Here is a 16,708-nt window from a genome sequence, read left to right as displayed (position 1 = left end):
TATCAGGGTATGTAGAAACACCACGACGTACACTGAAAAGATCCCAAGCCGCTGATGAAATTGATGATGTGTAAACGAGGACCCTGAGACAAGTAGGCTTCTAATTTGGATCATGGCGGATCCGAACCACGGCCTTGGGAGAGCACCAATGAGGAAGCTCGTCGTCAATATCAGACGTATGTAATTGTACCTAAGCAGCTAAGGTATTAGGAAGCCCGACAGGAGGGGTTTACGGATCGGCAACTAATTACGCAACGGGCGCGGTCTAGTTAGGTTGATCTTGACGAAACAACTTCGACGGCTGTGTCAATTATCGGACTCCTACATACGGACTATCTCTAAGCCTCGTCCCGGCCCACTGGGTCATACGAGAAAATCCCCCCAGTTCTATGTATCGCCATTATCTGTTGCTGCCGTTGTTGTTTACTGAATCCGGCAATTAGATTAAAGCTGGGCGATCCTGACGTATCTTGGTGCCCGTGTTTGTTTCGGGTGCCTCGTCTCGTCTGTAACAAGTTTCTAGGGCTGCGTAGGACAACTGTGATGAGAACTTACTAGTAGCTACGCCCCCCTTAGGGAAGTTTCCAAACCGAGAAAAATGGATGTCACTATTCGTGTGTATTACCGATCATGATACAATGCTCATGCCAGCTTGGCCTCATCTGATAGGCAAGGCTTCCCTATCTGATCACAAATTTTCATCCATATGTGATGGCTTGTATATGCGCCCTTTTTGCTCTTGTGTTGCTCATCAATAAGCTAAGAGTTAGGACTCAAGAAACTTGACATCATACATGACGACTACCAGAGAATAAACGAGGCACGGTGGATGCGATAATGGTCTGGCTCGGTAAAAAAAGAGACTGGGTGGTCTCGCGATCGTTACCCCTATTTCGCAACATGCCATTCGTGACGGTGATATTGAGTTTTCGTGACACTAGCAACAACGCAATATTGCTTCTATTAGCCGCCGAGAAGCAGCAGCATCATTGGATTATGTTGTAGACGATGATCCGGCTTGATCTGGAGGATGCTATGCTAAACTAAACCGGGAAGCTAGAAGACGTAGAAGAATTCGATGATCAGCGTTTAACTGACGTCCTATTCTAATATGGAACCGATACACGTAGTAAGCATGTAATAGGGCAGCAGAGGCAAAGAATCAGTAGCGTCGATGTTATCGACGGAACTCTTCCGGAAACAGATAGCGGTGATCGCGACGTCAAAAATACGGGGTTGAAGACTTCCAGGGGACGTTTCTTATTGGGGACCCCACGATCCAATGACCTAGCCAAGACGCATCTTACCTCGTCGTAGCAGACCTTTGAGATACGTTACTACTTGCTTATCGAAAAAGGGCATGGTCGCCGCCCATGTACGACATGGACATGAAAGGGGGCGAATATGGTCCATGTTTTCCTTGCCAAACACGTGCCGGGCGCGCGGCGCTGCGCACTTTAATTAGGTATTGATGTGGAGAGAAACTATCAAAATTTGAATCTCATTGTGCCGTGTCCACTTGATTAAGATCTTCCCATCGCCGGCGATCTTTCAGGAGGAAGGATTTGCCGAATTGCGAGGCGTACGGTCCGGGTCATTAAAATCGCTAAGCCTGGGACATGGGCATGGGCAAGTTTACTAGCAATGCGTCCGTACTAACGGCCAAGGATACTGTCTTGTCATACGGCGGAAAATATCCTAATTCGTGATCCTCCAACTTGTTCGAAACTCATAGTTGCCGCTTCACCTTCGCTGAGAGACTGGCGCTCGAGTTCTAGAGTTTGGAAAAAGTTGTATTACGTGGTACGATGCACATTATTAGGGCGTCCAGACCCCTGACGGTTCCCCAGCTAGAGGTCCATGGTGAGAAGATTAACTATGACCGCGCAATTGTTTCGAAGCCCTGGGACCCTTGGCCGCGAGGCTACTACTACAAGGAATAGGATGGCCTGAGCGGCGGGTGGTTAAAAGCAAAGGGACCTTTTAGCTAGCCGAATAAGTTGGACGTAGGTAATGACATACCGATTCCATGTCTCGGGATCGCACTAAGGTCTGTTGCCCACAGACCACGCGAGCACAGATGGATGCGAGTTGTTCGAGCTCTCGTGGGAGACAGGGTTCGAAACATGATGGGGTCAACTATTAAGACCGGATTCATGAAAAACAACCATGATATTACATACACATTCGTAGAGAACGTCCCAACCATGTAGTAAGCAGAAGCAAATTGATCAAAAGTGATGGCGGGTTGCCAATGCCCATAGGATTTGGGACGCCAATCTGATACGCTACGGCGCAGTCGAGGCATTAATCCCATACGTAGTACAAGTCATGTTAATCGACAGGTTTATGCAGAACCGTGATGACGTTTGTTGCGGTATGAATAGGCTAAATTAGGAAAGTGGCATAACTCTCGCTCAGATTGGTTGTAAAATCGTTGAAGGGATATGAACTCATGAAGGAGACATAGGTATGATGGACAAGAAGGACTATGGCAGAATGTGGTGGCTTACAGCGGTGAGTGTCGAAGAGAATGATAGCCTCTTCTTCGTTTAGAACTGTAGATTGGCGAGGAGGCACCTGCAAAGAGGTGAGATTACATGCTATGGGTAACGTTGGTGGTTTCTGGTAGGCTCTTCTAAAAAGCGACCGAAATAATACCACGGATTATTGCAACTTATTGGGGGCTGGGCGTAAAATATTGTATGACAATATTGTATGACGGCACAATGCAGAATGCAAAATGGCCACTAACAACAGCAAGGCGAGAGAGAACCCGTAAGTATTTTGATTTTGATATCTTATGGGCTCGTGTTGTGATGTGGCCATGTGATATGAAAAACAATAAGTAGGTACATAAAATCGAATCAAATTATTATTAATAGATTTAGAACAATAATGCCCTAAAAGGCCTTTAATGAGTCTTATCGTGAGAAACATTTACTACGTATGTGAAAATAGCGTGGTGGCGGTACGGAGTGACAGTACGGAGTGACGGTTACATTTCAGCGGAAGAGGGCGGAGGGCAGCGCTTCAAAGAATATTCCGATCTGTTCGATTCCAATACAAGGTACCTAGTACATGAATACAAGTGTACAAGGATACATCACCTTAGGTACATGTAGAATCTAGATTAGGTTAGGTACTGACAACGTATTTTATTTTAGGTAATTCTTGGAACATATGCCATTTTTTTTCATTTTTTCAACTTTCCATCATCAAGGCTCAAAAATGCATCCATGTAGGCCTCATTTAGCTAAAGAGGTATTCACCACTACGTACAGTTAAAATACATGCCATGTCGATTGCGTATTGACATAGCATTTCTTGCAGGCTGTTGGCTTATTTCAGATCTGAGCAACATAAGCAGTCAGGACTGTATCTCGTTTCTCGTTCATGGATTGGCCCAGATGCCCTGGACCGACAGCCTCACTTCTCGGCAAGACATCAGAAGGCGCCGACCAATCTCATCGAATCAATCCTTCATCCCTTTGCCGTATTACGAGGCTACTGCATGCAGTCGCCCACGCCCGCACCAAAGAGATTATTCAATACTACCCACACCGTTCGGAGATAATCCCTCACTTTTTACAAGGCCACAACCTGCAGCCTCGAGAGAAAAAAAAAAAAAAAGCCAAACCTGGGGCTTCATCAGATTTTATTACCGTCCCACACCCACCTAATTGATCCTAACCAATCACAGCCACCAAAGGCTAGGACGGTCTTGTCTGTAGACCCCCGGGATGCAACGAGAAGTCTGCGCGCCATTGGACACTTTCTTGCATTTGCTGCAATGCTACCGCTGCCATTCTACAAATCCGGTATCGTTACCGCCACTAGTAAATTTTCTGCAGCTCTGTAATAATCGGCCGGTCAGTTTTTAGTCGTCAATTCATCAGAGAGCGCCCTGAGGGCGAAATAGCGAATATCTAGGCAGTAGTATCGATGGTACAGCATCGCCAACGGCCGAACCCATAAGGGAATCGAAAATGAAATAAAAATATGCTCTAGACGATGTAAGTGTTGAGCGCGCGGATACAAGCGGCCCCAGCGAACATCCCTTCTCTACACACATCATCGTCACCCGTTGCCGCTTAACTAGCAAGAAGGCTTAGACGTTAAGTTCATTTCCAGCAAACGGCATGTTTGTGGCGGTAAATCCAGATCCAGAGACACAGCAAACAGGTGTCATTACATAGTACTTACCTGGTATGCATGAGATATACCTCTTTAGGTAGTTACCTAGTTCGAAATACTTCGTATACCAAGAAAAAAGCCCAATAGCGCTGTGCCCCTTAGTAGGCCCCTCAACAGGTATAAGCAGCAACGTCAGTCCCTACATGTAGGGTATTCCTAGGATTTCGCTTGGTGAGGAGGCGAAAAGACACAAAGGAAAGGTTAGCCCACAAGCCAGAAAATCAATACATACGGCATAAATTATCAGCACTAAAGCGTGTCAGTTCATGTGGGCAGATTGTCGGATTATTCTCTCACAGAACTGACATACATAGTTGAAGGTGCGACATAAACAGAGACACCGATCTTGCTCAGCGGCAAGCTATTGGCTAATGTAGCATTAATCATATGGGACACGAGGCAGTCTTTGCAACAGAAGGATTACTGGGTGACCTTTTATGCATTCTTTTTTTTTTGTTATGAGCATTCGTAGCGGCAAAGCTGCCTAGAAGAGCACAAGTATACGAAACTTCATTCCCTGAGAAACGTTTCCCGAGTCACAACACTGGTTTTGGTTTAGAAGGCCGCCTAGTACTATGTACTGTGCGTATAGGGTACTACGAATATGCGGGATTTAATAAGAAACCGGGACAGTTTGCCCCTAAGTACTTTTTACAAGCAGAGAGGTCCATTAATCAAGCAGGTTTGCTCAAGGCGAGCTTCATTTGAAAACAAAGGGTAAGAAAGATGTAATATTCTTAGATGCCAGTATCTTCCAAAGTTTGGCCACAATAACTGTGTCTTCTCAGCCAAATCAAGGATCTTGCCAACCGCCCGGCGTCCCAATGACAAGAGGGCAAGGAAAAAGCTATGCGAGTCACGGGTCGCCGATTTATGACGATTTGCCCGGCCAGTGAGAGGACGGGTGTGTGAACAAGGAGAGGGAAAAGAGGTGGAGAGTCAGCAGTCCGTACCAGTTCTTTGCCCAGTCTCGCCAGTCCCCCAAGTGCTATGTATCGACAAGATCACACGCACGCCCCCTTCTCTTCGACTCAGTCTTTGACTAGCTCGACTAGGATCTTGGGCGTGGTATTAGATATTTGATATGGCTTCTATTAGGGTAACAGTGGCCCACCTTGGGCCGTTGAGTGGATCATTTATTTTCGTGTGTCAGACCATCCTTGTCTTCGTATATTACGACGAGCCACGAAGATCTTGGTCCTTGTTCAGGCTGGGTTATCCATCCCTCCAGTGGAGCGCCCTGGAAGGCATTGGTCCCCATTCTTGACACCTCCCCCTGCTCGTCTGCTCGTCTACTCACTCCCCTTGCTCCCTTCTCCTGTGAGCTCCACTCTCGCCAGGCCGCCTTCACAGCTACGTTAGCGCGTCAAATTCAAGAATAGCGTATGCGTGGGAAGTGGCACCAATAGGTTCACACATGGATGTGAGCTGGCTATTGATCATTGTGGATCGAAAGAGTCAAAGTCGCTTGAGCCACTCCAAACACGCAAAAGGCCAGGCCCCTGATGCCCTATCTTCAATATCTACATCAACCTCCCGGCCTGCTCTTGCTTTAACCTCATCGTTCACTAACCTCCGTTCATTGCCCAAAAAAACCACTCACCCTCCTACCTCACGACTAACCGTTGCAACTCGGATTCGTCGCCATAATACCAGTCGCCATCAACATTCCCTTATCCTTACACCCACCGGCCTTCGACACCTGGCCTCCTTACACGGCGACTTCTATTACTAATTCCATGGCCCGTTGACTCGACGCCATCTACATACGACCCAGGAAAACATAAAAATAGCTTACATCCCAAGGACTTTCCGTGAATTTGCTTCCAAGGACATTGCTTTTGGTTTGAGGACGTTCCAGTAGAGAAGGCCGTTTTCTCTTAATTTCCTTATATCTCTGTTACCTTTTTTCAAGATCCAGTCCCGGATTTCCCAGGAAAGGACCATAATCTATCGCATACGATGCATAATGTGGCAGCGTACGGGTATCCCACGCCTCCGGCATCCCCCTCCTACGACAACACCAAGTGTGCTTTCCAACAACCACCACTAGCTGTACCCCCTGTTTGTCAACCTCGATACACTCCAGTTGCCCCGGAAGAAAGACTAGGAAAGTTCCTTGGAGAAAGTCTGCAGTTAATAGGAATTATTGGAACCGGTGCCTATGGCGTGGTCTACCTGGCCATCGACGTTAAGACCGGAGTCCGATATGCTGTGAAGACGCTCAGCAAGTTCAACGCAGATGGCTCGCCTCTGGATCGACGACAAGTTGCCTTCCAGCACCGGGAACTACGCTTACACTACATGGCCTCGGCACACCCTAACGTTGTCTCCATGCATAAGATTGTTGACGACCCAGACTGCATATATGTTATCCTGGAGTATTGCCCGGAAGGTGACCTTTTCCTCAATATTACAGAGAGAGGACAATATGTGGGTAAGGATGCATTGGTCAAAAGCGTATTCCTACAGATCCTGGACGCCGTTGAGCATTGCCATAACCTTGGAATCTACCACCGCGACCTGAAACCCGAGAACATCTTAGTTTCGAACCGAGGAGACACAGTAAAGTTGGCAGATTTCGGTTTGGCCACCTCTTCAGACCGGTCCGAAGATTACGGATGCGGTTCAACTTTCTATATGTCACCAGGTAGGGTCTCGTCGGGAACCTTCTTTTTATTTAATTACTTTTAGGGATTTACTAACTAGTTCGTCTTCTCTCACGCAGAATGTCTGGACCCGTCACTCCGAAGGCCGTATTATTATTGCGCCCCCAATGATGTCTGGAGCCTTGGTGTTATCCTAGTGAACTTGACCTGTGGCCGTAATCCGTGGAAGCAAGCCTCGTTTGAAGATTCCACATACCGTGCCTATACCAGGAGTCAGGATTTCCTACGGACTATTTTGCCATTGTCGGATGACCTCAACAATATCCTAGGGAGGATTTTTACCCGCAACCCAGATCACAGAATTACGTTACCAGAACTTAGGAACAGCATTCTCGCCTGTTCCAGATTTACGATTTCACCTACAGCGCCTGCCCCGCAGGCGCTCCCAACACCGCCCAATTCGCCTGGGCCTATCGAATACGTTGACTGCGAAGAAGCCATTGCCGAGGACTTCGATTCGCCACCATCACCTACCGCTTCGGACTCCGATGCGGAATCTACATGTTCATCCGACGATGGATCTCTCACCTCTAGTGTCTCGACCATCGACGATATAGACGACGATGATTTCGTTCTCACAGAGGATGAGATCCCTCCTATCCAGGAGCCCCAGTTGTATGATTCAGAAGAACCAAAAGTTATGTTTTCACAGGAGTTTGTTCCGCAGTACTCAGGACCAGTTGAATCCTGCCAGCCTTGCCCAGTTCAAGTTCCTGTACAGCCCAGCTGTGCACCAACCAAGTTCGCCTTTCCATACTTCTGGGAAGTGGTGAATAGGTACACACAACCCCCACCCATACATTCCATTCCTTTCCACCCACAAGTTCCTCTGTTTTCCACCTTCCAAGGCTGCTATTAGCTGCATCGAGTATGCGTAGCCACCTCGTTACCTTGGAGGCATTCTTAATCTAAGGTCGTGTTGGCCTGTATTGCCGTATACCTGGAAATAGGCCATAGGAGTTATTTTTCCATGGATTGGCCCAGCCACGGATCCCGGACCCAGACCTGAGGATATATTTCGACAAAAAACTAATTCAACTTGATATAACGTTTATAATACATATTCCATTGGATCCATAGGAACCATCTCCGGAAAATCCATACCCAGAAATGGAGCTCTACAAAACGTCGCTTCCCATGTATGCGGCGCGTTTGGGAGCATTTTATGCCATTCAAACCTGTACTTACTTCGACGTCATGTATTTTCTTTGTTTAATCAGCGTGGAGTTGTTGGACGACTTGATGAGGATCAATCCATAAGACCAAGGACCACAGGAGCCCACTATCTTATTTACAGTCCGGGAGTGTAACGGGAAAGCATTATCAAACGGCGCAAAACATACAACTGGAGATGTGTTTGGAGCTGAAAGGCTATTTCTGTACAAACTTGGTATTTTCTAATGTGTCGGTTTTGCACGGGTTGCATTTCAAAGGGGAGATGTCGATACTTTCGTTTGGATGATACCAATTTTTTTCTTTTTTTACTATTGGATACAGAGGATATTTATGGATCTTGATATCGAGAGCCATCGGGGAAAAAAACAGAAAAGTTCATCGAGACCAGTTACGGACAGATATGAAGCTGGATTTGAAATAGACCAGAAGAGGGCCAATAACCTCACCCGCGCTTAACATCATCTGTTGGCGCAAAATTATACGTTATACCTAGGGGCACCGATCAGACACGGTGGTCCTGTTAGGGGGCCTTTTGAGACTAAATAACGTCCATAGGCTCTCGAACAAACCAATACAATGTTTTTGCGAGCAGTCGCAATAACCATCAAAATATAGCTTGGCTTAGCTTTACAACCTGCGCACAAGTGACAGTGCTTCGTGATTGTCGTCCCAGGCATTATGAGAAGTCTCACTATTCGTTACTAACAACTTTAGACGACCCATGTCTTGAATTTCCAAGGTTAATCCATAGCTCAAGACAACTTCGCTACTGGGTACTGGTAGACTCGATTCTCACCTCAGCCGCTTCGAAACCTAATCCTAAGACACCAAATCATCAAGGCTTCAACACTATTCACGACCATGGGAATACCAGCATCTGGGTCAGGGTGATGGCTTCAACGGTCCCTTTGCGCTGATTGGACGAAAGCTGCCGACGCCACTCGCCTTACTTTGCCAGGGCAGGGCTTGCGAGTGTGCATGGATATGCTCTACCTTCATAATCACACTTTTCTGCCATCGTTGCAACGCAGGCCTGCAAAGCCTGCAAGGCCCGCATTAGCTTCTACGGTTTCTACGGCCATCTCCCTCAGGTTGGTTGCAAAGCCAAGAAAAAGAAAGAAAGAAAAAAAGGAACCTCGAATCGTCTCCCTTCTCTTTCTTTCTGACTCCCCGGTTTTTCTTACGGCGCTCCGACCGCTTCCCCCCCTTTCCGCCCTTTTGCTCTATCTGACGCTTTGTTTCCTTGTGTTATTTCGCTTCGACCTCAGTTCCTAACCGGCCCGCTTGGCTATTAGGTTGACTAGACCAGCCTTACGAAATTACAATTTGACAAAGCGATTTAACCTTTGGTTAATTTTCACAAAAAAAAAAAGAAATGCCGCCGCTCAGACTCGTCAACTAGACTAGGTAGCCTTGAAGCTTGGCAATTTTAGACTAAATTACTGACTTATTACTATTGCATCACATCTGTCGCTTCGCTACGATAATGATGATGATGATGATGATGTTGATGATGATGATGATATCGTAAGCTGGGCTAACCGCGCTCGAGGCTTTCTTGTACGGATCGGTACCTGGTTTTCTCCCCCCCTTCCCCCTCCTCTTCCCATTTTATTTCTCCCCCTTCCCCTCCCTTACCAACAGCTCAATTTACATGCTACGTGCTATTGTATCCATCTGCTGGGCTGCTGGGAAATGGGTTTTGTGGGTTGGACGGCTCCCCCCCGTCTTGGGCGCAAAGGGGGAAAAAAAAAGAGCCAGGCGCAAATCCTTGGTACAATAGGTATTAGGTATACCCAGCTCATCTCGGTTACCTTGCTGCACGAGTTTACATAGTACTAGTATGTAAAAGGGATGGACAAAAGAAAACGAAAGAGGAAGACAAGAAAAGAAAAGAAAAGGGAACTCTCTACCCATCATCAGGTACTTTAGGTGTTGTACGTTTACATCTAGACGCAGTGTTGCGCGCGCAAGTGTGTCGAGGACAAGACAGACAGACAATGCAATAATACCTCGGGACGCTGCGCCGACCACTTTTCGCTGTCCTCCGTTGTCTCCCCAATACTCGGGCGGGTTAAGTGGTTCGAGAGTAGGTCACAGGTAACATTAGGTAGAGGAAAGAAGCATTGCGCCCTTCTTCCGTAGCGTTCATTATTCAGTATCATGATTTTTTTATTTTTTTTACTATGTTGCAGCGCATTCATTCTATTTTTGGTTATTTTTATGGTTTTTATTTTTTTTTATTCTTGTATGCTCAACCCTACCTAGTGCGCTGCCGGGCCGTTGGTGTAATAAGTAAGTCAATGTGTGATGTACCTAGCCCTTCTTCTTTCTATTGTTCCTTGATTTCTGCTTCTTCTTCCTTTTCTTCTGCTTCTCGCATCTTTCCCTTCTGTTCTTTCCTTCTCCTAACCGTGCCCTTTTCGCCTTGAGGGCGAATCAGAGATGGCAAGGTCCATGTCCCCTAGTCCGCGGTGCGTATGCAAGTCGATGGTTTGGGTATGGTGATGGGGGGTGTCGGCTTTTCCCTTACTTCCCGCGTGGTGATTGGACCGACGGCTTGGGTTCACTGGCACATGGCGGTGAAAGCTTTCTTTGCTCCTCTCTCCGTCTCTCTTTCTCTCTGACTCTCTCTATCCTTCACTCACTCATAGGTCTAATCTCTCATATGTTATTCGTGTTTGTATGTATGTTCGACCCTCCATCTTCCGCGCCCTCCCCCCCCTTCGTGGGCCAGATCCAATTCCTTGAGATCCCCCTTCCAAGGCTTCATCGCGACCGGGACCCACACAATTCCGCCGTCCCTCTCCATGAGAAAAGAGGGGGAGAGAGGGCTGTGTGCTGTGTGTAAGGAGGGGTTATATTGGCACAAGAAAGAAAAAAGAGGGTTGATTGATGAGATATGAGCGGAGATTGGATCGAAAGGCTCAAAAGCCTGCTTCTGATCAACTGTTACAGTGCCGCCTGCTTCCGAGTGGAGAGGCACAATCATTTCGTACAGACAATACTACGTTGGCTACATCGTACACACATGCTTCACACATGCTCAATGGTTATTCTAATGCTCATGCTCATGCTCATGCTCGTGCCTATGCTAATCGGAAACACTCGATATTATGGATGGGGGGGTAGTACATACATTAAGTACATACAAACAAACATATCATACCATACATTCGCATAGGCCCTCAGGTTCGCATGGCGCAGGCACCAGAGGCGTTTCTGCATTGTAGTAGCTGTCACCGTTTATTGCCAGGCCGCAGGGTTTGGCTTGTAGACAGGAAGCTATTATTCGTCTAACTCTCCCTTTCCTCTCCCTCTTCCCTTTTGCAGTCCCCATAATTGGGAACCCGTCGTCTCGACCGCTACATGTGAGTTGTGTGCTCCGTAACGTCGTGCCTGACTAAGTAGACTTTTACATTACTTAGGCCAATCTATGTATCGCATGTAGGTTTATCTAGGCTAGGTAAGGCATAGCACGTAAGAAGGCAGTGGAGCAACGGCGAGAAACAGGTTACAAGGGGACCCGAAAATAAATGAGAAATCCAGTAGTTGTGCGCAAGCAAATCGGAGTGACGGAGCCGGTCCTAAATCTCTACCTAGGTCGGTAGTCTGGCGGTTCGATGAGGGCATCGCCAACCCAAAACGGTGGCTCGCAGCCTCCACACCGCACCGCACAGCACAACCCGCTGTCAACCCCCCCTCTGGGCACCCACCCGTAAGGTTCTCTTAGCTAGCTTTTGGTTCCGGTTAGGGCTCTGGAAGGGTAGGGTAGGGCTCTAGAGCGAAGCGGAAGCAGCAAAAGAGAGAGCTTAGTTTTTGCGCCCACATGTGTGGGGGAGGAGGGAAGAAGGGGGGGCATGCGCTCGTAGTGACGTGGTCCCGTTCGATCAAGGGGAAATATTCTACACTAAGCTACTTTTTTTTCCCGCTTCCTTCTTCCTCCTAACCCGACAGGTATCAGAAAGATTGAAGGCGGGGCGGTGGTGCGGTGCAGTGCAGTGCAAATCGCTTGTCCCTCGATCTATGATGATCTCTCCCTCCCCAGTCGTGGTACATTCATCAACTCTCTAGTTGTTCTCTTTCATCTCATCTCCACAAGGACGGGTACGGCACAGAAACGGAAACACCCACTGTCTACGTACCTAGTCGAAGGTCTTTGTTTTCGAGTCGTGGCACCTGATCCTCCTCAACTGCGTGTCATATTGATGCCTCCCACGCTGGGGAACTACGGTACACTAAAAGAAGGACTTGTCATTTGGGCCTGTCCATGTGTTTTCTTCTTTCTTTTTCCCTTTGCACGCCTCGTCTTGCTAAAACGGATTGACGGGAAGATGGATATGGTGCGACGGGGCAGACGAATCCTTTACGAAGGCACCATTTAGGTATCGAAATGGGGAAATATGTACCTATCGTCGATACTCGAAGACCCTCATCAGGTGCCTAACATCTCATCGTGACGACGACGTCTTGGGGGAGAAGAAGAAGAATCATAGTGACTAATAATAACATTCGACCTCCACCAAGCAGTTCCCAAAACAGCACTGTTATCCCCCGCTGACAAGTCCTGATCGGGTCAGATACGTAGACAAAGTGGTTAAGCGGCTCAGCCCCATTAACCATAACAAGGGGGAGCCTGATACATAGTTGATTGCGTGTCTCTTTACCTAAGGTGCGGTGACCTATTCTACAATGACACTTCAGTACTGTATCCCAATCCTATCTGGTTCTCGTACATGCGTTTCCCCCCTTAAGCGAAATCATGAGAGCCAATTCTATCAAGCCTTATTGGACCTGTTCGATCGTTCCAAACTAGGACTTTGTAGTAAGCAGAGCTGTCCGTCCCGGGGGAGCGTTCCACGGCATCCGCCTGCGGTTGTAATATTTGTGTCTCAGCATAGGTAGGCATACTATGTTTTCATTATGCGTGTAGATCTAGGCAGAATGGCTCATCGTCGCCCTACGGCAAATGAATAAGCGAATGGCACACACGGCGGGAATGTGTTGGTTGTCCTTCCTTAGTCCTTCCTTTTCTTTTTCTTCTTCTTCTTCCTCCTCCCCGTCTTACAGCGCAGCGGACGCTAGAATGCGTAGGGACGTTTTCCGCTTCCCTCCCCATACCGATGCGGAGGCGGTGGAGTATCCTAGCGGAGCCGGCGACACGGTTAGATCGTCGTCGTGTCTCGATATTATTAGCGTGGCAAAACATATAGTACGAAGTCTTATAACCAAGTGCCCGGGGAAAGAAACACGCCCCCCTAACGCCAATGAGGGCCACCTTTTTATTTTAGTTTTTAGGGGGCAAGGGGGGGGCAGGGGGGTTCGGGAAGGAAACACGAAAGGCCATTTGCGGCTCCGTGTGGGCTGGACTTTGTTTCGGCATATTTCGTCCAATCCGGGCTCGGATTTCACTTTTTAACGAGAGCCGTGTTGTTGTTTACTTACCACATAGTGTAGGTCTGGATCACCATTCCAGTTTTCCGTATCAGGCAGCCTTGGTTTTCGAGAAAGACGAAAATAAAGAAAGTCCACGACCACCACGACCACCACGACCCCTGAAGGTGTTGGTCACGCGCCCGGAGTGAAAATTCTCGTGGGTGAGACCGAAGAGCACGCAAGCGTGTTGCCGGACCGACACTCTACATTAGTAGGTAGGTAGGCTTGTTTGTTTCTACCAGCCATCTGGATTAAGGGAATGTTGGGATGGGTGAGACAATGCTACATACACATAAGATGTTACCGAACACGGTACCATCTCAGCCTGGTGGTTACATACGCGTGTCCTTCTCTGGGGCTTCCCGAAACCTATCATGGTGTTGTAGCATGTGTAGGACACGCGCTGAGGCTGAGTGTCTTGGAGATAGTCCAGCCGGGTCAGCTCAATGTCTCGAAACCGATTGGTCCCGGTAATCAATCGCCCGAGGCTGTCTGTTAGAGTAGAGCCACGTAGGTAATGAATGTAATATCCAAGTCCTCTTAAGGGTCAGCCGGTCGCCCATCTGTCCCTATCATGGCAGATGTCCCCGACATAGCCCTACGTCTTGTTCGCCGTCTAAGAAGCTTCCATACCACTAGACCCTACATACCACGCGATAATCCCTTCAATATTGTAAGACCTCTGGCCAATATGTCTTGTTTTTTGATGACGGGTGACGGGAGACAGGCGCGATAACAAACGTGACATGCCATACCATTGCTTATTCCTACATATTTTCCCTCTTCACCCTTTCGGCTGAGACCCTACAAGCAACGTGGTCCACTCAGGGTCCATCCATGTCTGGGACCGGAAATGCGAAGGGCCCGGTCTCATGAGGCATAAGCTTAGAAGTTATGAATTCAAGATATTTTGTTTCGTCAGATGTCTTTGACCCTTTTTTGGGGTTCTTTTTTTTTTTTTGGTCGTAGGCAGACTCCGACAACAAAGTTCCTCCCGACCTAATCTTACTCATCACGTACAAGACATGTGGATTGATATGTGGATTTTAAGTTTTGGCGTGGGCGCCTTACGCTATACTTGCTACATCATCAACGGTGGGATTGACGATCGTGACAACAATATGGTTTAAGGAGGGGCCCCATCACCCGTCATCTTTTATCCATCCATCTCTTTTGCTGCAGCATGCTCGATAATCGATATCGATGCGACGGTGCCGGTTCCAGGAAACGCGAATCGCGGAGTCTATTTTGGTTCCTGCGCGAACCAGTTCGCAACTAAGTCAGGCTCGGCTCCATCGTCGCTGGGTCCCCCCTAGCTCCTAGGGGGCGTGTCGGTATAGGTAGTGGAAGAGCCACATTTCGACTAAACAAGAACAAACACAAAACAGCTCATTGGACCTGGTATGTGGATTGGTAAAAAAAAAAAAAAAAAAAAAAAAGCAGGTCGCGTCTAGGTGCTATCGGGCACTTGTCATCGCATTCTAGATTCGGCCTGAAACTAAGACGCTTTTAGTTTCCCTCGGACTTGTCTCGATGGTGGAAGGGAGGAATTCTCGGTGACCGTCTTTTTCCAATCCCGTCATTCTCACGCATCGGGCATCTTTCGCGGGACCCTTTCCCCCCCTAGCTTACTAACTATAATCCCACGAAGCTGCCATGTGTACAATACCAAAGTTCCAATTATCTATCCGTACGCTCTGGTTGGCGATTTTTGTTTATGGAGAAAAGAAGGCGCTTGGCGCTGGCAGCAACTCGCACGAAAATTTCCCTTTAGGTTAAAGTTATCAAGTGACAACTCAAAAAGACTCAAGGTTTCCCTCGTGGGCCGGGGCGGGGAGGAGGGGCTTTTCTTAGTTGGCTTCAATCGACACTTGTACACATAGCTTGTGTGTGTGTGTATGTTGCGAGTGCCGAGCGGTGAGTTTCGTGTTGTTCCGGAACCCGCCTTTGGAACTGGGGAACCTGGGATACCGTCAATTCTGGTAATTCATAGTTGGGACTCACCGTAGCTATTACATAGGTACGCTATTGCTGTACCTAAACATCATGCTAATGTCGCTAGTCGAAGGGCGTATAACAGCACACTTGACTGACTGGTCGACCACCCAAGCTATCAGATCTTAGGCTGGGCCCAGCCTGGAATTAGGCTCGAGTTCCAGCGGTGCCGTACGGCATTCATCTCGTTGTTGTTAGGTACCTGTTCATTCTAGCTGTCTACCTAGCCGCCTTACCTTCGTACGTGGGTGTCTAATAGCCTCTTAGTACATACTTACTAGGGACATTACATACCCAACTTGGCTATTGCCAGAACCGTGACCCAGTTGTCTCTGGCGTTTCTTTACCTTCTTCTCGTAACTACCTAACCCAAGCTTGGGGAAGTTGGGCGGAACATCTAGAAGAAATCTTGTCATTGATGTGTCAACCATAGCCTCACTTTTTTTTTTTTTGCGCTATTCCCACCCAGTAAGATTAACTGACTCGCGCCGTTTTCTGTATCCGAATAACGGACCCCTCGGTTATCATTAGTATAAAGCCACGGTAGCAGACGGATCCCCGCCGAAGTGCGGAACTCGTGCCCAGAGCTGCGATTTGTGGCGGGCTCTAACTGGGCTGGGTCTTAGACCCTTAGGGGGGGTGAGCTAAGCAAAGCGGGATGACAAGAACGCCGGTAAGGGCCGGTCGTTGATTAGGTTGAGGTATCTAAGGTTAGGTAGGTCTAGGTAGGTAGCTTTCTTGGAAAGCAGCTCACCGAAGCTCGACCGAAAGAGAGCCGGCCCGAGATATATCATATGTTCCCACATTACGTACACGAAGCTTTTCCAACAGCCCTACGGTGGCTTTAGCGTATGGAGCTTCGAACTCGAAGAGAGATTGCTTACTGTACCTCCCTAAGGTACCCAATGGGTCTGATATCGAAGTGGACTGGCTTCCCACAGAAATCTATCTTCAGCTACCTACTAACAGGTAACTAGTAGTAACTAATAGCATCGCTACCGGCATTTCGCAATTAGTCCCATTACGCAATCACTCTGAAATTAGCAGTCACCAGAGGTTCTAGAACGCGATGCTAGCAAAAAAAGCAAGATACTAACGCTACAGCAGGTACAAGTAGATAGGGGGGGGGGGGGGGGGGTCTAAGCATCAATACCCCGGTACAAAGAAGTAACGGAACATTAAGGAGAAAAAATGAGCAAAAAAAAAAAAAATAAAAAAAAAGCTAAAAAAGAGGT

At 47.8% G+C, this 16,708-nt stretch overlaps 3 protein-coding genes across 3 annotated transcripts; all 3 read left to right on the top strand.

Annotated features, from left to right (window-relative positions):
- Positions 1-3,116: 3,116 nt before the first annotated feature.
- F4812DRAFT_313931 (uncharacterized protein) lies at positions 3,117-3,789 on the top strand. The gene has a single exon (XM_047931368.1). It carries the CDS (start codon positions 3,294-3,296, stop codon positions 3,681-3,683), a length of 390 nt encoding a protein of 129 aa, XP_047792412.1. The 5' UTR covers positions 3,117-3,293; the 3' UTR covers positions 3,684-3,789.
- Positions 3,790-6,159: 2,370 nt separating this feature from the next.
- On the top strand, positions 6,160-7,639 carry F4812DRAFT_457491 (kinase-like domain-containing protein; the record flags this gene model as incomplete). Its single annotated transcript, XM_047937179.1, has 3 exons — positions 6,160-6,847; positions 6,926-7,481; positions 7,534-7,639. The coding sequence occupies 3 exons, from the start codon at positions 6,160-6,162 to the stop codon at positions 7,637-7,639; spliced, it is 1,350 nt and encodes a 449-aa protein (XP_047792411.1).
- A 5,126-nt stretch (positions 7,640-12,765) lies between these two features.
- F4812DRAFT_313913 (uncharacterized protein) lies at positions 12,766-13,599 on the top strand. Its single transcript, XM_047931367.1, has one exon. It carries the CDS (start codon positions 13,012-13,014, stop codon positions 13,459-13,461), a length of 450 nt encoding a protein of 149 aa, XP_047792410.1. The 5' UTR covers positions 12,766-13,011; the 3' UTR covers positions 13,462-13,599.
- Positions 13,600-16,708: the final 3,109 nt, after the last annotated feature.

Source organism: Daldinia caldariorum, assembly GCF_022478825.1.
Source record: "Daldinia caldariorum strain CBS 122874 unplaced genomic scaffold F4812scaffold_4, whole genome shotgun sequence".
NCBI classification, from domain to species: Eukaryota; Fungi; Ascomycota; class Sordariomycetes; order Xylariales; family Hypoxylaceae; genus Daldinia; species Daldinia caldariorum.
The sequence above is the reverse complement of the archived record's forward strand: the minus strand, read 5'-3'. Positions and strand labels throughout refer to the sequence as shown.